The following is a 17,764-nucleotide window of genomic DNA, read 5'->3' as shown; positions in this document are numbered from 1 at the left end:
AAAGAAGGGCCACAAGACCAGATATGTATTCCCCTTCAGACGCCTTAATAAAGAACAAACTGACCAGTATATAAAAAAACCCCTGAAAACTTTCCAACTTTCATATGATTGACGTGTTGATAAAATAAAACAGTTGGCTATTTTACATGTTTGTAATGTCACAGTTGATGCCTGGTGCGTCGCAGTGAGCCCTGTTATGATTCGGGCTCTCCCGGGTGCCTGCGGTCCCTCCTCCATCAAACGTCAGAAAACCAGTCGTATAAAAAAACATGTGAGGCCATACCGACCGCTCAAAGTCGCATATACCTCGTTAACCTGACAGCCTGCGGTCTGCCTCCTCAGAGACAATAAAGAGGCACTAGATTTTAATGAGACAGAAAAGAGGAGAAATATGCCAAGCTGTGGGACCACTTAAATCCACCGGACTGAGCACAAGAATGCAAAAGAAAAGTCCGTTTGCTCCTACAGATATATTTGTGACGGATAAATCTCATAAATGCGGAGCGTTTTCTGTTGTTCGGGACTTTGAATTGAGTAATGTCTCATGGGCGAACACAAACCTGGATTTCTGCTGATAGCAAAAAGGGACTGCCATCTTCATCACTAGTTCCCGAGGAAAGTTGAAAGAAACGACAGCAGGGCTTATCAGTTTGAGTTGAAGGGCTAATTGACACTGACCTTGGCAGTCCTCGCCCGTGAATCTGCACATTTTAACTGACCCAAAGCGAACCAAATGCAGAGAGAAAGATGCATTTGGGTAAGGCTTTACTGTTTGTCCTCCTCCTCAACTGCGCGACTTTGAGCTCGTCTCTGTCAACTTGTGCCACCGTGGATATCGACCATGTGAAAAGGAAGAGGGTCGAGGCGATACGGGGCCAGATTTTGAGCAAACTCCGATTGACGAGTCCTCCACACTCCCTCGGACCGAGTAAAATCCCTTATCAAATCCAGGCGTTGTATAACAGCACCAAGGAGCTACTGGAGGAGCTTAGGAGGGATCGGCAGCAAAGTTGCGGCCAGGACAACACAGAGACAGAGTACTATGCCAAAGAGATATACAAATTCAACATGGTCTACGGACCGCCAGAAAGCAGTAAGTATTACAATTTTTCGGGCAGCTAAGTTTCTATCACTTTCTCCTTTCAGTGGGTCCGTAGTGCGCAATTACGCACCAAATGAGGAGCCCCCCGGTAAGACGCTCCAATCTCTAAACAACAGCTAGGTTCCTGTGTCACCGGTAAACATTAGCGATATTTATAGCTTGTTACCCAGCACCTATTTTTATCCCCTAGTTTTTGATCTGCTGTACATTAAAGATCCCCCCAGCTGGTTTAAGATAAAGAAATACTGTTTGAATAATTGTGCCTGATATGATATTTTTCACCAAAAAAGTTAAATTACTTCGTTAAAAAAATACATCTACTATTTTCCTTTTGTTGAAGGATCCTAAATTCTAGATATCTGCACATAGTGAAACTGAAGGGTGTGCTTGCCCTGTGCTTGGAGGATGTGCTTTGTTACTGTAGTGCTCACCAACCTGTTTAAACCTTGCACCAGTGTTCCAGGAAAGTCACTCTCCTCCTACTCCTGACTCCACTCTTCCTCCCCTTGTTTTTTTTTTTTTTTTCCCCACTCCATGGATCCTGTCCTTCTCCCCAGATGTTCCCACTTCCTTTCCAGTCAGGCCCAAATGAGAGGGACATCTGCCCAGGCGGATGGGGATGCCTTTAGGAGAAGGAGTAGGAAAAGTTAACAGAGGTGGACAGGGAAAAGTTAGATGATGGAAGGACCTCCCCGTGAGCCTGGATAGAAGGGATCCCTCTCTCCCCTGGAGTCTCACTTTACAGGAGGCGGAGGAGGAGGAGGAGTGGGGTCCCGTGAAACCTTTGCATACACTGACACATCACTACCACCCACCTCCACGCTGAGCTGGAGCTTAAAGTGACCCCACTGCCCGTCTTGGCAAGTGAATTACCCACACGGGTGGCCCAGGAGCATTAGATCATTTACTGCGCTGCTCAGGTTTAACTTAGCTAAATTGAGTGTGAAACTGAGCCGGCATTCATCCCCTTAAACCTGAATGATTCCACTGTGCCATCATTTTATCGCCACTAGGTAACATTAGATAACATTTCACTGCTTGGTTAATAACGAGGTTTATTTGGGTTTGTGAAATATTTGTTAAAATTATCAGCAACAGGCCTGTTAGGCTCACATTATTTTTAGTCCGTGGGATTTGTGCTGAACCTCTACTACTCTAACTCACAACTATTTCCTCTATAGAATTAAAAGCTATGAACTGGAAGTGGAAACCTGTGATGAGAGGGACATGTGTCAGCACTTGAGGGAGATTCATACAGCATGTGGTTCGACTGAGTCTGGATTACTGAGAAAGTAGAATAGGATAAATGCTGTGCGTGTGGAAGAGCCAAAGAGGGCCTCATGGTCTAAAGCAAAGCCAAGATCATTGCATCACAGTCCCTTTGAAATCAACAGGTGTTTTTCAAAAGACCTATTTTCCCTCAGCAATGTTCTGTTTTGAATCTCACAAAATGGTTTTGACAAAAACGCCAGGCAGTAGGTGCCTTGATTTGGTGTGGTGGTTCCAGAGCAACAGAGCTTTAAATACAAAGATGTAAGACAGATTTACATACATGTACTTTTTTTCTAACAGTTGGGTGAAGATCACAGTTTCTTTTACTGTCATTTTATGGTCTTCATGCCAGATTTTGATGTGATTAGCTGAAAAACCAGAACGGGAAAATGACATAAAATCACTATAATAGCATAAGTGCTGACCTGACACATAAGTACCTGTATGTGTGTGTGACCTAGTCAACATCTCTACTTCAGATACTTAAAATGTCGACAAGCTCATAATATTCTCCATGTTTTTACTTTTCAATCTTAAAACTGTGGTATTGGCATGGCAGAGTGTTCTTATGTGTCCAAGATTATGTCATACTTGGAAATATGCATTTTGTCAATACCCTGTATATCCACATGCATACACTGAGCCTGCTCACTGAGACTGGTTAATGTGATTTTCATATGCTGGCGCAGTCAAGATGAACAATTTTATAGATTCGTTGTGCTAGACTTCTTATTCTACTCTGGTGGGGAAAACTATTTTCTTCAGTTAAATTACAGTAAAGCAAAATAGCGTACCAGCAGATTGACTCAATATCTTGTTTAAGGATGGACCAATTATTGGCCTGCTCGATTATCAGATCCAATATTCATAATTTTTCAAATTATCAGTATTGTTGTTTTTTCTGTCTGACTGCTGATAAAATAAATCCATCTAAAAATATGCTACTCTGGCCCTGATGCCACCACCTCTCTGTCGGTAGTCACCCCTCTGTAGTCTCCTTTCCCATCGAAACTCAAACCATATATGAGTTTTACTTAAAATATTGTGGATCGGAATCTCACCTGATGACAGGTGTATTTTTACAAACACATTTTGTCTTATGTTGCTTTCAGTCCTCTTGTAAACAACTTAAGCATCAAAGCAAATGACAAACGCGTCGTCCCACACAAATTATGTGCTTCATATAATTTCCTCACTTTTTGTCTTAATCAGTTTAGTACTGTCTGAAAATGTACAGATGGTAACTAATCCAAAGCCTCTTTATCATATTTTTCAGAAGAGGTGTCAAATTTCTCTCCAACAAGTCCTCCAAATGAAACAATACGTAGTTTGTCTTTTGCAACGACACATAGAAGCATAATTTGTTGCCCCATTCATCCACCCAACCCCTCCTCTACTTGAACTCTGTCGCCCTACAATACTGTCACATGACTTGCTCTTTTGCTCCCGTCATAATTACTATGGTTGTTACTTTAACGTATGTCATTTTGGGCCACTTGCTGACATGACGGATGCTGTCAATGCACTCTGATTAGCATTTCTGCATCCAAAGCGGTCTTGGTAACAGTCCGGTGAGTCTTCTTGTCACATACAACATGTTTCAACACTTAGAGGCCTTTATCCTAGCCAGATGCTGGTTGGCTGATTTTGTTACCTTTGGAAAGAGCCAGTCTAGCTGTTCCCTGTGCTCCCAGTCTTTGCTCTAAGCTAACTGGTTGCTGTCTGTAGCTTCATATTTACTGCTCAACTGAGTGATGTCAACGTTCTCATCTTCTCTCTCTTACTCTCGGCAAGAAAGTGACAAATTATTCCTTTAAGATCAAGTAGAAATGGCAGACTGTCAGTGAAGCCAGTGTTACGAAGACACAGCCTTAGGGTGTTGTCCGTTGTGGTATAACAGGACCAGAAGTCTGGCTTATAAATTTTTGACTCTGAGACAGGGACATCACTCTCTTTCCCTCGGTTAATGTGGGCAAACACACACTCACTTTTTGATGGTTTTTGAAGGTAAACTGTTGACCTTTGGTGGATCTGAGGCAGCTCTGTGAACCAACACAAATCCGTGACAGGTGCAAATGAAGCAGAAAGCTGCTGGAAGACTGGCAAATTACTGCATTGAGAAGCTGGACTGCAAACATCGGAAAGATTTCCTTTTATAGCATGGTACGCATACAGAATCTGGCATATGTCAATGACTGAGGTTGGGTTGTGGAGAAGTCATCATGGTCAGAAAGGGGTTTGGGTCCAAAAAGTTGTCAGTGGGACCGAGGATAGCGAGGGTTTTGATACGCAGATACCAGGGAGGTGAAGTCATACTCAGCTCAATAATATTGCTATTTCAATTACAACATTTCTATTTCCACCAAATATAGACAAAATGTGTAAGAGAAACACTGAAGAATTTTGATAAGGCAAGGCAACCACACTAATCATTCACTGTGGGCTGATAAACTTTGTGCCAGCCATTAAAGAGTCAGTAAACACAAGATCATATTTTAGGTGTGGATGGATTTTAAGTCCTCTCGTGTGTAAAAGAAACATTTGCTGTAAATCCATGCCATTATATTCCTATTAAAGTATCGCATTATTTCAACACGTCTGAAGCAATACGATATGTCAAAAACAGAAAAAGTAACCATTGCATTGCCATCTAGAGTTTGAAATTATTACGTCTGCTGCCAACTCAGTTAACAAAAGTACTGTACCTCTTTGGAGCATGACTGAAATTACTCGGGCATCAAGTGGATAACAGTTTGATCCAAAGACTCTCCCAACTGATGCCTCCCTCACCAAGTAGCTCAGCCAGAAAAGTATTTTTTTAAACTTTCTGCAACTTTCTTTTAAATATCAGTTAATCCTTTTAAGTGTTTGTTTAAGCAAAAATGGCTAAAATTCACAAGTTACAGCTACTGAATTATGAGGATTTGCTGCTTTCTTTATCTTATTTATATTTAATATATTTGATTAAAACGAATATTTGTTGCTTCTGCAATTCATTAAATTATCCTAGGGTTTAGGAGATTATTTTCTGACATCATAAACGAAACGATCAGTCGATTTAAAAGAGAAAATAATTGTCAGACAAATCAATAACCATTAATAATATATTATTAATAATACATTCACAGCTTTTGATGTCAACTGCAAACATGAATCAGATATAATTCCACAAAACAGCAAGCTTTGTTTTATGGTAGCAACACCTTGTTCCTAGTCTTTTAAATAACAAAATAAATGATGGCTGAATTCCATTTAGCTGCTTCAGTTTCAGGGTCCTGGTATTGTGTATGCTGGCTCACTGTCACACTGTCATGGTTTACTGGGACTGTGGTTAAATATAACGGACTATAAACCTGGGTTTTTCCTACTCATAATGTCTGCTGAGAAACAGGCCTACCTGTGAATGTTTCATTTCAACTCTCATAAGAAGGAAGTCACAAATCAAGCTTCTGTGATTATGCTACCCAGAGGTGATGTCTGTGTTTAGACATACACTACTATTGCATCAGATCCTGATAAGAATGACTAAGCCTGTTCTCTCACAAAACTTTTATTTTATTCTCTCTGTTCCAGATGATCTGTCCTACTGCCCAAAAGGCATCACCTCCAAGGTTTTCCGCTTCAACGTCTCCGCCATGGAAAGGAATTCAACCAACCTCTTCAGAGCAGAGTTTCGAGCGCTGAGGATGCCAAACCAAAGCGCCAAGAGGAATGAACAGCGGATTGAGCTCTACCAGGTGCGTAAAGGTACCGTTTCCTTGTCCTTCTACCAAGATCAAAAAGGCAAAGCTCACAGTCAAGGCAGCACAGAGTTTTAAAAGTCTGTCTTTACTTAAATATAATCTTTGTTACTAGATAGTTCAGTTCTAGTCTGTCAAGAACGCATCTTACATAAGCTGGTTAGTTGTTCTCCACCACATGATTTCAAGCCCTAATTGACAAAGAGAGCCAACAATAATCAGATTGTGGTTGCAGACGTGGGTGACAGCCAGACCAAAAGCCAAAAAGCTCAACAGGCCTGCAGAATGTTTGCAGAATCGGGACAGGGATCCTGGCAGCCCAGAAAGAATATGGCCCTCATTTTGGTTATGTAGAGGTCTTTTACATTAAGTCCTCAAAACCATATGCAAAGTTTATTAAGCTGTAACAAAGGGTGTGCTGAGTGATAATATGATACAACATCTCTAAGTTGGAGTTAATGTCATCAGGTCCCTATTATTCAGGCATAATATCCTTTGCATTAACGGTCCAATACAAAGATAATTATTTAAATAAAATAATAAAAAATACCACCATATGCAGACAATCAGGAGCAATGTGCAGACAAACCCATGTCTCATTTTACCAACATTATGAACATTTTACTAAGGGGAATACAGGACAGAGTAATTCTTGATTTACTTACTACTTTTCATCCAGATGGGAATAATAAATGTGTATTGTTGTTTTACTCTGGACACAAGGCATGACCTGAAAGACAGGTCAGGAGTTATAACTTAGCATTAGCACTACCTTTAGGCTATGTTAGGTGCTCCCACTGAACACACAGAACAACCACCAAGTTTCCTTTTAACCAAAAGCACTTCGCAATGTCACTAAATCAATATTTTTATACTGTGAAAGAATAAAAAAAACTAGGTGTAATGTAAAAGCGGTTGCATGCAGTGACAAAACCCACAGAGAATTAACATCCAACTCTGCACAACTTTCCACCAGGCACCTGTTTTCAGCAAGCAAGCTTTAATAAATTCTTTCTTACTGAGCCAAAAACAACATTCAGTACAGACAAGGCAAGCAACTAGCTAGCTGCTGAAGAAAGTAACAGCTAGTAAACTTAAGAGCCACATATTTCCACCAGGAGAGAAAAACAGAGCTAAAAGAAGAGTGAATATTGGACTTACATTCATTTGGTGGACACAAACATGACATGAATTTAAAGCTAGCATTTCTGCAGACTCAATCATTTCAGTGGCCTTATTGAATCTAATGTCCCTTTTATTCACTTTTTCTTGCATGCTGTAATCATCATGTAATTATCTTAGCTCATAACATAATTCATTACAAGTTATCAAAACTCTAATTAGATAATTACAACAAAGACATGAGTTTAACAAATGACATCTTCTTCTTCTCATCCTGTCTGGTGTTCACTCTATTCTACATGTTATTTTGTTAAAGCGTGAGTGACCGCGTGTTATTGCTTTGCAGATTGTGAGGCCAAATGAACACATTAGGAAACAACGCTACATTGGAGCCAAGAACGTGCTAACCAAAGGTACTGAAGAGTGGGTCTCTTTCGATGTGACTGAAACAGTGCGGGAATGGCTGATGAACAGAGGTGAGACTGAGGTCACTGTAATTTGTTGAGTCTACAACGATAGCAGGAGATTTGCTGACTTGGGCTTCTTTTTTAAATGAATACTTCAATTGAAAACCCTCTTTTTCATAATTGTTTGCCATCAGGAACTAATCTGGGTTTGGAAATCAGTGTGCACTGTCCTTGCCACACCTTCAACCCAAATGGAGACATCATTGACAATGAGAACGAGGTGCTGGAGGTGAAGTTTAAAGGTGGGCTTCAATGACATTTTGTCTTATAACTTATTGATGCCAGGTGTTGGTTGTTCCTTTAATCTAATTTCTGCAAATGTTAATGCTGTCTTGCCATCTTCTTTATTCATGTTTAAAGTCTGCCTTAATTGTGGCAAATAATATCAGATCATTTGTGTATTTATCACTTTGGGTAGTTTGGTACAATGTGGTTTAATTATAGGTAGTGCTGTCTTTATATTGAAGGTGAACCATTACCCGATTAAACTTTTGCCTCAAAAGACTAAGAACAGACATATATTTTATTTGTTCTTTTAGAAACAATTTGTCAGACAAAAGCCTTTTTTTTCTTATTTTTTCTTCTGCATTGTGTAAAAGAATTACAGGCATGGCAGGTTTATAGTCAATAATTTAGCAAATTGTATGCTCAGATTGAGGGCAATTACGAAAAAAGGAAAAAAGCCACTAAATGGTTGGTTTAAGTGTACCTCGATCATGTCTATAATTAAGGCGTGGATGGAGATGAGGAGCACAAACGCCTGGATCTGGATCACCTGAACAAGAAAAAGGAACAGAACCTGCCTCACCTTATCCTCATGATGATCCCACCCCACCGCCTGGACACTCAGTCCACACGCCGACGCAAGAGAGCGCTGGACACAAACTACTGTTTCTCGTAAGGGATTCATAAGTCACATAAGTCATACATACTTGTACAGTCTTTGGGTCAGTTCATCAAATTCTTCAAATTTCATAACTGCCTGAATGTGAAAAGCTGATTACTGTCATACTTGGTATATGACTGATTACACTACTGTTGTGCATCCTCATCACAGAAACACAGAGGAGAGCTGCTGTGTTCGCCGGCTCCACATCGATTTCCGGCGTGACTTGGACTGGAAGTGGATCCATGAGCCCAGTGGTTATGATGCCAACTACTGCTCCGGGCCCTGCCCTTACCTGAGGAGCTCAGATACAACACACAGCTCGGTAAGAAGTTCCTAACAGAGATACAAAACAAGAGAGTTCGTGGGAAACTTTCCACATTGAAAAAAACAAAAGCATAGTTTAATTTATTCTAATGTTAAGTAGACATACAGTTCTAGCTTTATTTGCCTAGATTTTAGGATATCCACCTCTGAGACCTCTGCCTCCACCTAGAGGTGTTTACAGGACAAAAACGTTAGACTCAATCTGAGACCCATGGAAAACCTGTCTGATCCTGACCGACATACAATAATCCAAAATGGACCCATAAATAATTAGACTTGATCCAAATTGCGATCGAGGAGCCAGATAGAGAGAGAACATTGACACAGAAAAAATAACGTGCCACCAACAAAAAATATTGTTATAATATACTGTTATAATATTTATGTAATTGTTTTACTTCCCTTCACATTCACACTGTCCTTCACACTTAGGATGCACCATGTGTTCAGAGCTGATAGTGAATCAGCCTGAATCCACCTGAATATTAAACATATTGACACACAAGATCAACATGCCTTTCCATAAATCATGACCTGTTTGCTCTGGATAATAATAATTATTCCTGACAGTGAACAGATTTCTTTGGAACTACGTGTTACTGAAGAAATAGTCCCTATAAAAACTGTTGACAGTGTTGAGTGTAAAGTTTATTCTTGACCTTGGTAACAAGTGTGGCTCAACAGCACAGTATGCGGTATTACCCTAATTTTTGTTGTTTTTGCAAATTATTTTGTAGGGGGTGCAGTGGGACAATGCTTTATAACAGTATCTGCTTGTCCTAATTACCTGCACTCTCCCTCCTCTCCCCGTTCATTATTGGGGTAATTGCAATAGCCTTAGTGACAGGGTTAATTTTTAACTTCTTTTAACTTGATGTTTTGGTTCCTGAGCCTGCACATGCACTGTATGTTTCAGCACTGCTGTGTGTCCAAAAAAAACTTTTAGACAAGCAAACATTATTTTATAGACCTTGATCTGGCAGAAAATGTGGAAACAAAGCATATTAGATTGTCATATAGATAAGTATATCAGTCTCAGAGTCTAGCTATTACACTGATTTAAACTAGCCAAGATTCAGACACTGACTATAATACAACTGTATGCTTTATTGAAAGTAACTTTCGATCTCTTCTGTGTGCTTTCCAATAGCTGCTGAGCCTGTACAACACTCTGAATCCGGAGGCATCGGCCTCGCCCTGCTGTGTCCCTCAAGACCTGGAACCCCTCACTATACTCTACTACTCTGGACGAACCCCCAAAGTGGAGCAGCTCTCCAACATGATTGTCAAGTCTTGCAAGTGTAGCTGAGAAGACATGAAAGAAGAGGTAGTATGGCAGGATTTTACTAGATACTGACGAAACCCATGCTCGTTGACTTTTGGACTCTTAGCTGTGACAAATACTTAGACTGACCCTGTGGCCTCTTGGCTTAGATTTGAACACCACTCTGGAGGTCATTCATTGTTAAGGGTGCAGATTTTCCTAAAAACTTGAGGTCATCATTTTTTCTTTGTCTTGTTTTGTTTTTTCCCCTCCCCCTCACTCAGTTCTGGATGACAAGTAGTAATTTTCCTCATAATAACTCACTCCAGCCCAAACCAAACTTCATCTTGCAATCAAAGTATGATTTTAAAATATTTCTTTCTAGCTTTGTGAAGGTTGAGAGCACACTACTAAAGCTAGATTGCAGAGATCCCTGTACAAAACTATCTGTGACAAAAAGAAGAAACAACCGGGAGCTGCTTTATGGACAATGAACGAAGGAGACTTACTTTGTGTTACTTAAGTCACAGTCTCTACATTGTCAGTAGAGCAGCTTTCCTGTTTCTAGCCTTGGGGTGACATTGTTAATAGTCAAATATAGGCTGTGCTCTCCTGAATGGTCAAAAAGTCCTTTTCAGGCTGGATTTTTACCTTGAACTTAATTTCCCTTCCCTTTAAATAGTGGACATTATCTTCAAACACAAAAGGAGAAAGGACAGACTTGCTGCTGTATCCAAAGCCATAGCTGTGGTCAGGGAAAAGGAGAGCTGAGAGAATGCCTGTTGGATTTGCAATGGAAAGTGAATGAACAAAGAAGTTGAGCCAAGCTTTTCATTTTTGGCCAGCCAGCAGCAATGGCCTTTTTTTTGCGGTGCATCTATTAGAATGGATGGAAGAAGAGGATGATGAAGAAGAAGAAAAGGAAGAAGAAGGAGAAAAAGTGGGGACCTGTATGGAAGGGAAGAACTGTGATGGAAACTAGCCATGAGCACACTGCCATTCACTGGAAGTCCTTACCCCTAACAGGTTCAAATTATTTCTGGGACATCAAAGAATATACTGGAAAAGAACACGTGTTATGCAACATGTTTTTATGAGATTTCTTTTACATTAATAGCAGATTTGGTCTGTTATGCAACTGTCATATAGTGATTGTTTCACTAACTGGGGCATAAATTGACGTGTATCTCCGTTGTCCATGGTGGAAGCACTTTTATTTGAAACTATGGCTACTGTTACATTTTCTTGTGATTAAGATAGAATATGCAACTGCTTTGTCCATATGCAATTTAGTTTGACTTATTGTATTAAAAGGGGACTAAATCAGAGCACTTTTCTCCACCAATAACAGGAAATGTCATGTGACTTTAAAAATGCAGCTGTTTACTTCTTGTTTTTTTTTTAAGTCATACTCTCCTGTCAACTCACCTGTCACCCTTCACTCCAGCCAGCTGATAAGGAATCGCATGTGAAGTCAGAACTCCGGTGTTCCCAAAACACTGCAGTCTTTCATTCCCTCTGCTCGGTCTCTGTTTGTTTTGGTGCTCTTTTACAGTATGAAGCCCTAATGGAACAAAAAAATAAAGAGGGAGGGGGGAAAAAAGTCATAACATGACGGTGGCTGGATGTACAGTTAGACCTAATTTTTCTCAGAGTAAGGAGAACGATTCTGAATCCCTGTACTGTTTGACATTCACCCGGTCAGAGTCATCTTGCCTTTAGATGACATTTAGGTGACGTTTTTGGCATTGTTTGATTGACTTGTTGATCGTGGTTATTATTAAAAACACAACATGCAAAAATCTGTATGAGCCCTTTTTAAATCTTAAGAATCACTCCAGCAATTACAATGCATTTATTAAATAATCAAATGTAATAGATCTGTAAAAATATTTAACTCCAAAATAGGAAATAATGAATTTACCCACTGGTCTTGTCTGCCATGTTGAAATGTCATTTAAAATGCTATTTTCTCCAAATGTTTTGGTTCCATATGAACATAATTTTTCTTACTTGAATCTCACCAGTCCCACCTGTTTCCTGCAGGCGCAGTGCAGAGGCTTTTTTTCTAGCAGAGTAATAAATTCAACTTCTCTTTCTCAGGGATTGTTGCTTAACAGCTTTCCCAGGCAAAAAGCAATTACTCTTATTTTCAGAACATATTAATGTGCAGGCATCTCTTTATTTTCAGATTTTTCATAAAATGGTCAGTATAAATCACACATAAACCTGAGAAACGTTTTATACATTTGGTACCACCTTCTAGTTAGCTCCGCCAGCATGACAAGTGCTTGGTCTTTTTAGCTCTTGAATTCATCAGGATGACAATAAAAAAGATCTGTCGAGCATCTGCAAGTATTATGTCTTAACTTATTAACATTTGCAACTAAATTTGTGGTTTATGAGAAGCCCTTGCAGTGTATCCATGAATTAACTACTAACATAAGAACCGCAAACTTATTTTGAAAGTGAGGAACTCATGAAGCTTTATGATTTTATTAACATGTGTAACTGCAGAATTGATTGCATGTGTTAGATACATTAACAGTTGTTAATGAAAGAGAAAAAACACCCTGGTCTTACCTCAACCTAATCCAAACGTTGTTCTTATTACTGGCTTATTATGGATCTATATAGCATTACTATATGTTTTATTAATAAAGCCATTATTTACTCATTATAAAGCCTTTATTAAGGGTGGCTTTTTAGAAACTGGTATACATTTTTATGTCATCTTCTGCTACTGGGCTGGCAATCAGTTGCACAGATTTGGGGGTTGGTTGGGTTGAGCTAATATGGACTGACAAGTAGCCAGAGAGAATTCCCTTTCTCTGTGTGCCCGTTATTGTTCCCTGTCACAATCAATCAGAGATGAACCATGATGGAAACACAAAGACCAGAGGGCACGACGAGGTCTAAAAGCAGGGGTCGGGGCTTTAATGGCTTTGCAGACAGCCCTGTACTAACAAACACACATTACTGGTAAAGAGCAGCCGTGCCCTATGCATGATTGACTTTTAACCTTCAGCAAAAACAAGCAAAGGTCATGTCACTTACGTAAACTGAAGTCCACCATTTGTCCCAAAGCTCTCAGAAGTTTAATATATCACATACACCAACTGCTCTGCAACTACTGTATGTCACTGTTTACTTAAGTCAGAATATGCAACCAAACCTGGGTGGCTATTCACTGGGCGGACTCTTAAGTGAGAGTAAATTAAAATTGCTGATTCTTCCAGAGTATCTTTTCCCATGTCAGTGTAATGGAAGCAAGCTGAGGGGCTATAGCAGTGGTGACGCCTTTCCTAACAGAGGCAGTAGCTTGGCTTGGCTCTTTCTATTCATGCAAGTCATTTTGGCTCACGTAGCGACCGGCTAGCCACATTGTTCAGCAAAGCACCACACAGACAGTGAAACGCTCACAGTGTGAGACATACGGTAAAGCTCACGCTGGAGTGATGGGGAGTGGTTGTCTTAAAGTTTAGAATTTGGTGCACCACCTAAATGGATCCAAAAAGAACCTCAGCAGGTAACTGTATCTCATCTTGCCTCTCTCATTTAATTGCATGCATCCTTTTGAAAATTATTGAATATTAAAAAAAAAAAAAAAAAAGGAGTAAAAATTATCTGGATTCTGCTGAGCATGGACTTTTTATAGCTGAGCGTGGACTTTTTTTTATAGCAGATGGACTCTCAAGGATGGTTTGAAGATGCAGATAAGAGCATTGTTTACTCCTTTTGGGCGCAAACTGACCACCTCAACCCCAAACCTGCTATAAACCTATTTCCAGCTCCCGGCTACTGGATGAGCAAGCCATAATCTGATTAAAGTTCAGGGTCCATTTCTGGGTTGGAGTTTGACTTTCTCAGAACTTGTGCTCTTCCACAACTTACCAATGATGAATTGCATGACACGTAAATGCACAGAGGTTTGGAAAACTCTGTCTGCTGCTATTCCCTGAGCAGATTAACAGATGTGGAGGGAGAAAAAAATTGAGAGGGGGAAGTGAGAGACAGAGACACAGAGGGAAAGTAAGTGTGTGTGTGTGTGTGTGTGTGTGTGTGTGTGTGAGAGAGAGAGAGAGAGAGAGAGAGTCCTCAAAAAGACTGTTGCTCCAATAAAATCATCAGGTCACATCAGACCAGTTCTCAGGACCCAGGGTGGAAAGAGTTGTGTAATTCAGAAATGGGACAAGCACACACACACGCACGCACGCACGCACGCACGCACGCACGCACACGCACGCACGCACACACACACACACACACACACACACACACACTTACATATACACACACACATATATACAAGTCAAGCCAGTGGCCATAGTTACTGGAAAAGAGTGAAGGGGTGAACAAATATGTAAACACATATCAACTTCATAGACCTTTATAGCTAAACAAATGAATGGGAGGTCTGGATCAAACTACAGCATTATATTACAGCAGAGTGTGTGTGTTTCCGTGACAGTATTCCAATAATAGAGGGATGGTGTGCGCGTGTGGAGAGAGAGGGAGGGAAAATAGGGACTGTGTAGGAAAGGGAGAGAGACAGAGACAGTGTGAGATTATAATTTGCACACCCTTTAAATCAGGATACAACATTATGTAAAATTTATTACCCTGGGAAAAGAAGTTTGCAAGTTTGAATTGCATACAGGACAGTTCAGAGATAGTTAGATGTAAAAAAAAAATAAAAAAAGAAGAAATTTAGGTTTATAAGATGCCAGAAAGGCAAAACTGTAACTTTTGAAAGAATAAAAACATATTCTCTAATCTTATAAATTAAAATGGAATTTAAAAGCAATACAATGCAGCCTTGCTCCATTCAATACACTTCAATACATAAACTCAGTCCTCTCGTTTATTTGTATGGAACTAGTCTGATATTGCAGTGGGGGGGCTCCGACATAAAAAACACATGGTCATCAGGCAATAAAGTCAAACCTCAACTCAACTTTATCTGCAATGTTATCTAATAAGGCGCTACGTTGGCCAATCAAATACATCCAAGCGCACATTTCTGGTGGATTCACTTCGTAACATGAAAAATCTTTTTTTACTGTTTATCTCACGATAATCTTGGCGAAAGATACAATTGTTGCTGCCGTCAAAATAGTTGCAACCATGACAACTTTCCAGAAATTAAAAAATCCTGTTTAAGTATCACAAACCGTTGTCCAGTGTTTTGGACAAAAAGCATTAGACTTCCATTATAAAAGAGACGTCTGTAAAACTGTTAACTGGACACCTCGAACAGCAAACAAGCAAACAAACACTTTCTATTATGAATTTTTGATCCATGCAGTTTTTATATTTGTAAAACGTTTGTGGAGCAGAGAAAGGTGATTTAAAAATGTGATGTCAACACAATGTAAAGTCTAGTGGCCGAGCGGGAACTTAAGGTTAGAATCAGCTGGAGAAACACTACTGTGCATATTCAGTGGGCCGCATAAACCCGGAAGCAAACACAGAAACAAGAAGCCTTTGGCAATTCTTTGTTTCCAGTATCCAGATCTTGAACACATTAATCTACCACTGAAACTGGACTTCATGGATAGTATTTCATTGCCTCATTGGTACCCTAAACAACACGCTCCCACCAGAGCAGCCACCATGCTTTGTTTTAAAGTAAGGCTGCTTCAGTCTGAATGCCCCAGTAGGGGTTTTGTTTCTATAACCTTAATTGTTCTGGTATGATCAGCAGCTTATGGTGGCTAATGTTAACAATATATCACAAACATTATATTACTGAATTAGACTTCATGACTTTTCACCACTTGTGCTTCTGTTTTTATAAGCATTCAGCATTATCTTTTAGCCGTTTGTGGTATGTTTATATACCACTCATTTGCAACTTCAAATACATTTTGAGTATATTTTAATGATCATCTCTGAAAAGTTGCAGAACGCTGAACATATCTGCAAAATGTTGATTGCAATTTGTTTTGCAGTATTAGCTTGTAGAAATACAAGGTCTGCTTGCAATGGTTTTATGGTTATGGGCTCAGCACTTGGTTAAGATGAGAGAAAGATTGTGATTTTGGTTAAATAATAAAAAAGTCAAGACTGACTGGAAGCACAAGACAGGATGTGTTTACTTTTTCAATATTTCAATGAAAACACCATCTTTTCATCAACCTTATGCAAAGTGTTTTTGTTGCCTGAACCTAACCACATATGGGATGCAGACTGTGAACCCCGGTCTCCAGTGTCACAGCCCTGCATTTTGTAAGTTTAGTCGTATATAATGTAATTCCTGGGGGTTGATCTTTTATGACATTACATCAGAAATACAATATTGTCCTCTAAAAGCTTTCAATCTTTAAATAATCCTAAAGAAAGAAAGAATGTCGGCACTCACATCATGAAACACGCAGGAAGACACAGTCACATACACAAACAGTCAATCTGTACAACATCCTGACAATAAAACGATAAAAAGGACTCCTTTGTTTAAGGAATCTCTGTAACACTGCCAGCGGTGGGATTTAGGTTTCCTCTAGCTCATTTATTTTGTCTCTCTGTAGTTGTAAACACCTTCTCCATTTACATCAAGTTACAGGCCCTGCTGCTTTACCTACTACTATAGTAACTCTCAGAGAAACATGAGGACTGAGGATAAAGCAGGACGTCTGTGTGGCATCCTATATGCACAGTATGTGTGTTCGGCATGTCCATAATATGGGTTGTGAGAAAAAGAGAGTATTGTGGACACCTGAGCGGTAATTTTGGTTAGATCACCCTCTAGGTAATGATAACACCGGCTTTCTCCCCAGAATTTATCCCAGAAGTGCAAACCAGATTGATGAGGGAGGTCATATCCTTAACAGCCTCTTATACAGCTGCCTCCACTCAAACAGGTAATGGAGACAGTGTCAGCAGGGCGCTTTCTCCTGCACAAGCTCCACAATGAGGACTTAAGTGGTTCTGCTAAGTTTATTATCTTTCTGCCTGTCTGGGCATACTGTATGTTCTCAGAGTTACTGGGACTCAAACTGGTGAAAAAAGCTACGCAGCGGTTTCTTCCTAACAAAGAGCAAGAGATTTATACCACCTGGATAAAGGCTAAGAAACACAAAGCTTAAAGTCACCAAGTCAGTGAGCTGCAAGAGGCCTCAGCAGATGTAAGAAAGGCTGAAAACAAAGGATTTCTTGAACTTACTTTCATCATACAACCTTGCCTGAAGAAAGTACTGGAAATACGAACAGTCCAAACACAGGTACAGTACAGTGCTGTACTGTTTGTAGTTAAGGGTCATTAAACTGGATTGCACCTAATGTTGGTCCATAGACAGGAAAGTCTGCAGGTGTTTCATATACTGTAGAGTTCGGAATATAGTTGATAAATGAAAACCAGGTATTTCCTAAAAAGGTCTTTAAACAGGTGCCTACAGCAGCACTCTGTTTTTTTTTACCACTTTATGTGCTACGCCTAAGTTGTAAAACCTAATATAATATGCATAATATCCTCCAGCTGTAGTTGAAGCTGGGGTAAAGTCTCCTTTCCAGCCCAACTGTCATGGTCTACTTTTAATTTGGAGTGTGTACATTCATGGGCTGTAAGTGGACCATAGATGCCAC

The 17,764-nt window shown here is 39.9% G+C and overlaps 1 protein-coding gene across 1 annotated transcript; it reads left to right on the top strand.

Annotated features, from left to right (window-relative positions):
• The first annotated feature begins 278 nt into the window (after positions 1-278).
• On the top strand, positions 279-11,984 carry LOC127368565 (transforming growth factor beta-3 proprotein). The gene is made up of 7 exons (XM_051409496.1): positions 279-1,093; positions 5,948-6,111; positions 7,583-7,712; positions 7,838-7,945; positions 8,435-8,600; positions 8,761-8,914; positions 10,067-11,984. Exons 1-7 carry the CDS (start codon positions 748-750, stop codon positions 10,223-10,225), a joined length of 1,227 nt encoding a protein of 408 aa, XP_051265456.1. The 5' UTR covers positions 279-747; the 3' UTR covers positions 10,226-11,984.
• Positions 11,985-17,764: the final 5,780 nt, after the last annotated feature.

The sequence above is a fragment of the Dicentrarchus labrax genome, unplaced genomic scaffold (assembly GCF_905237075.1).
Source record: "Dicentrarchus labrax unplaced genomic scaffold, dlabrax2021, whole genome shotgun sequence".
Taxonomy (NCBI): domain Eukaryota; kingdom Metazoa; phylum Chordata; class Actinopteri; family Moronidae; genus Dicentrarchus; species Dicentrarchus labrax.
This window is presented reverse-complemented; position numbering and strand designations above follow the sequence as displayed.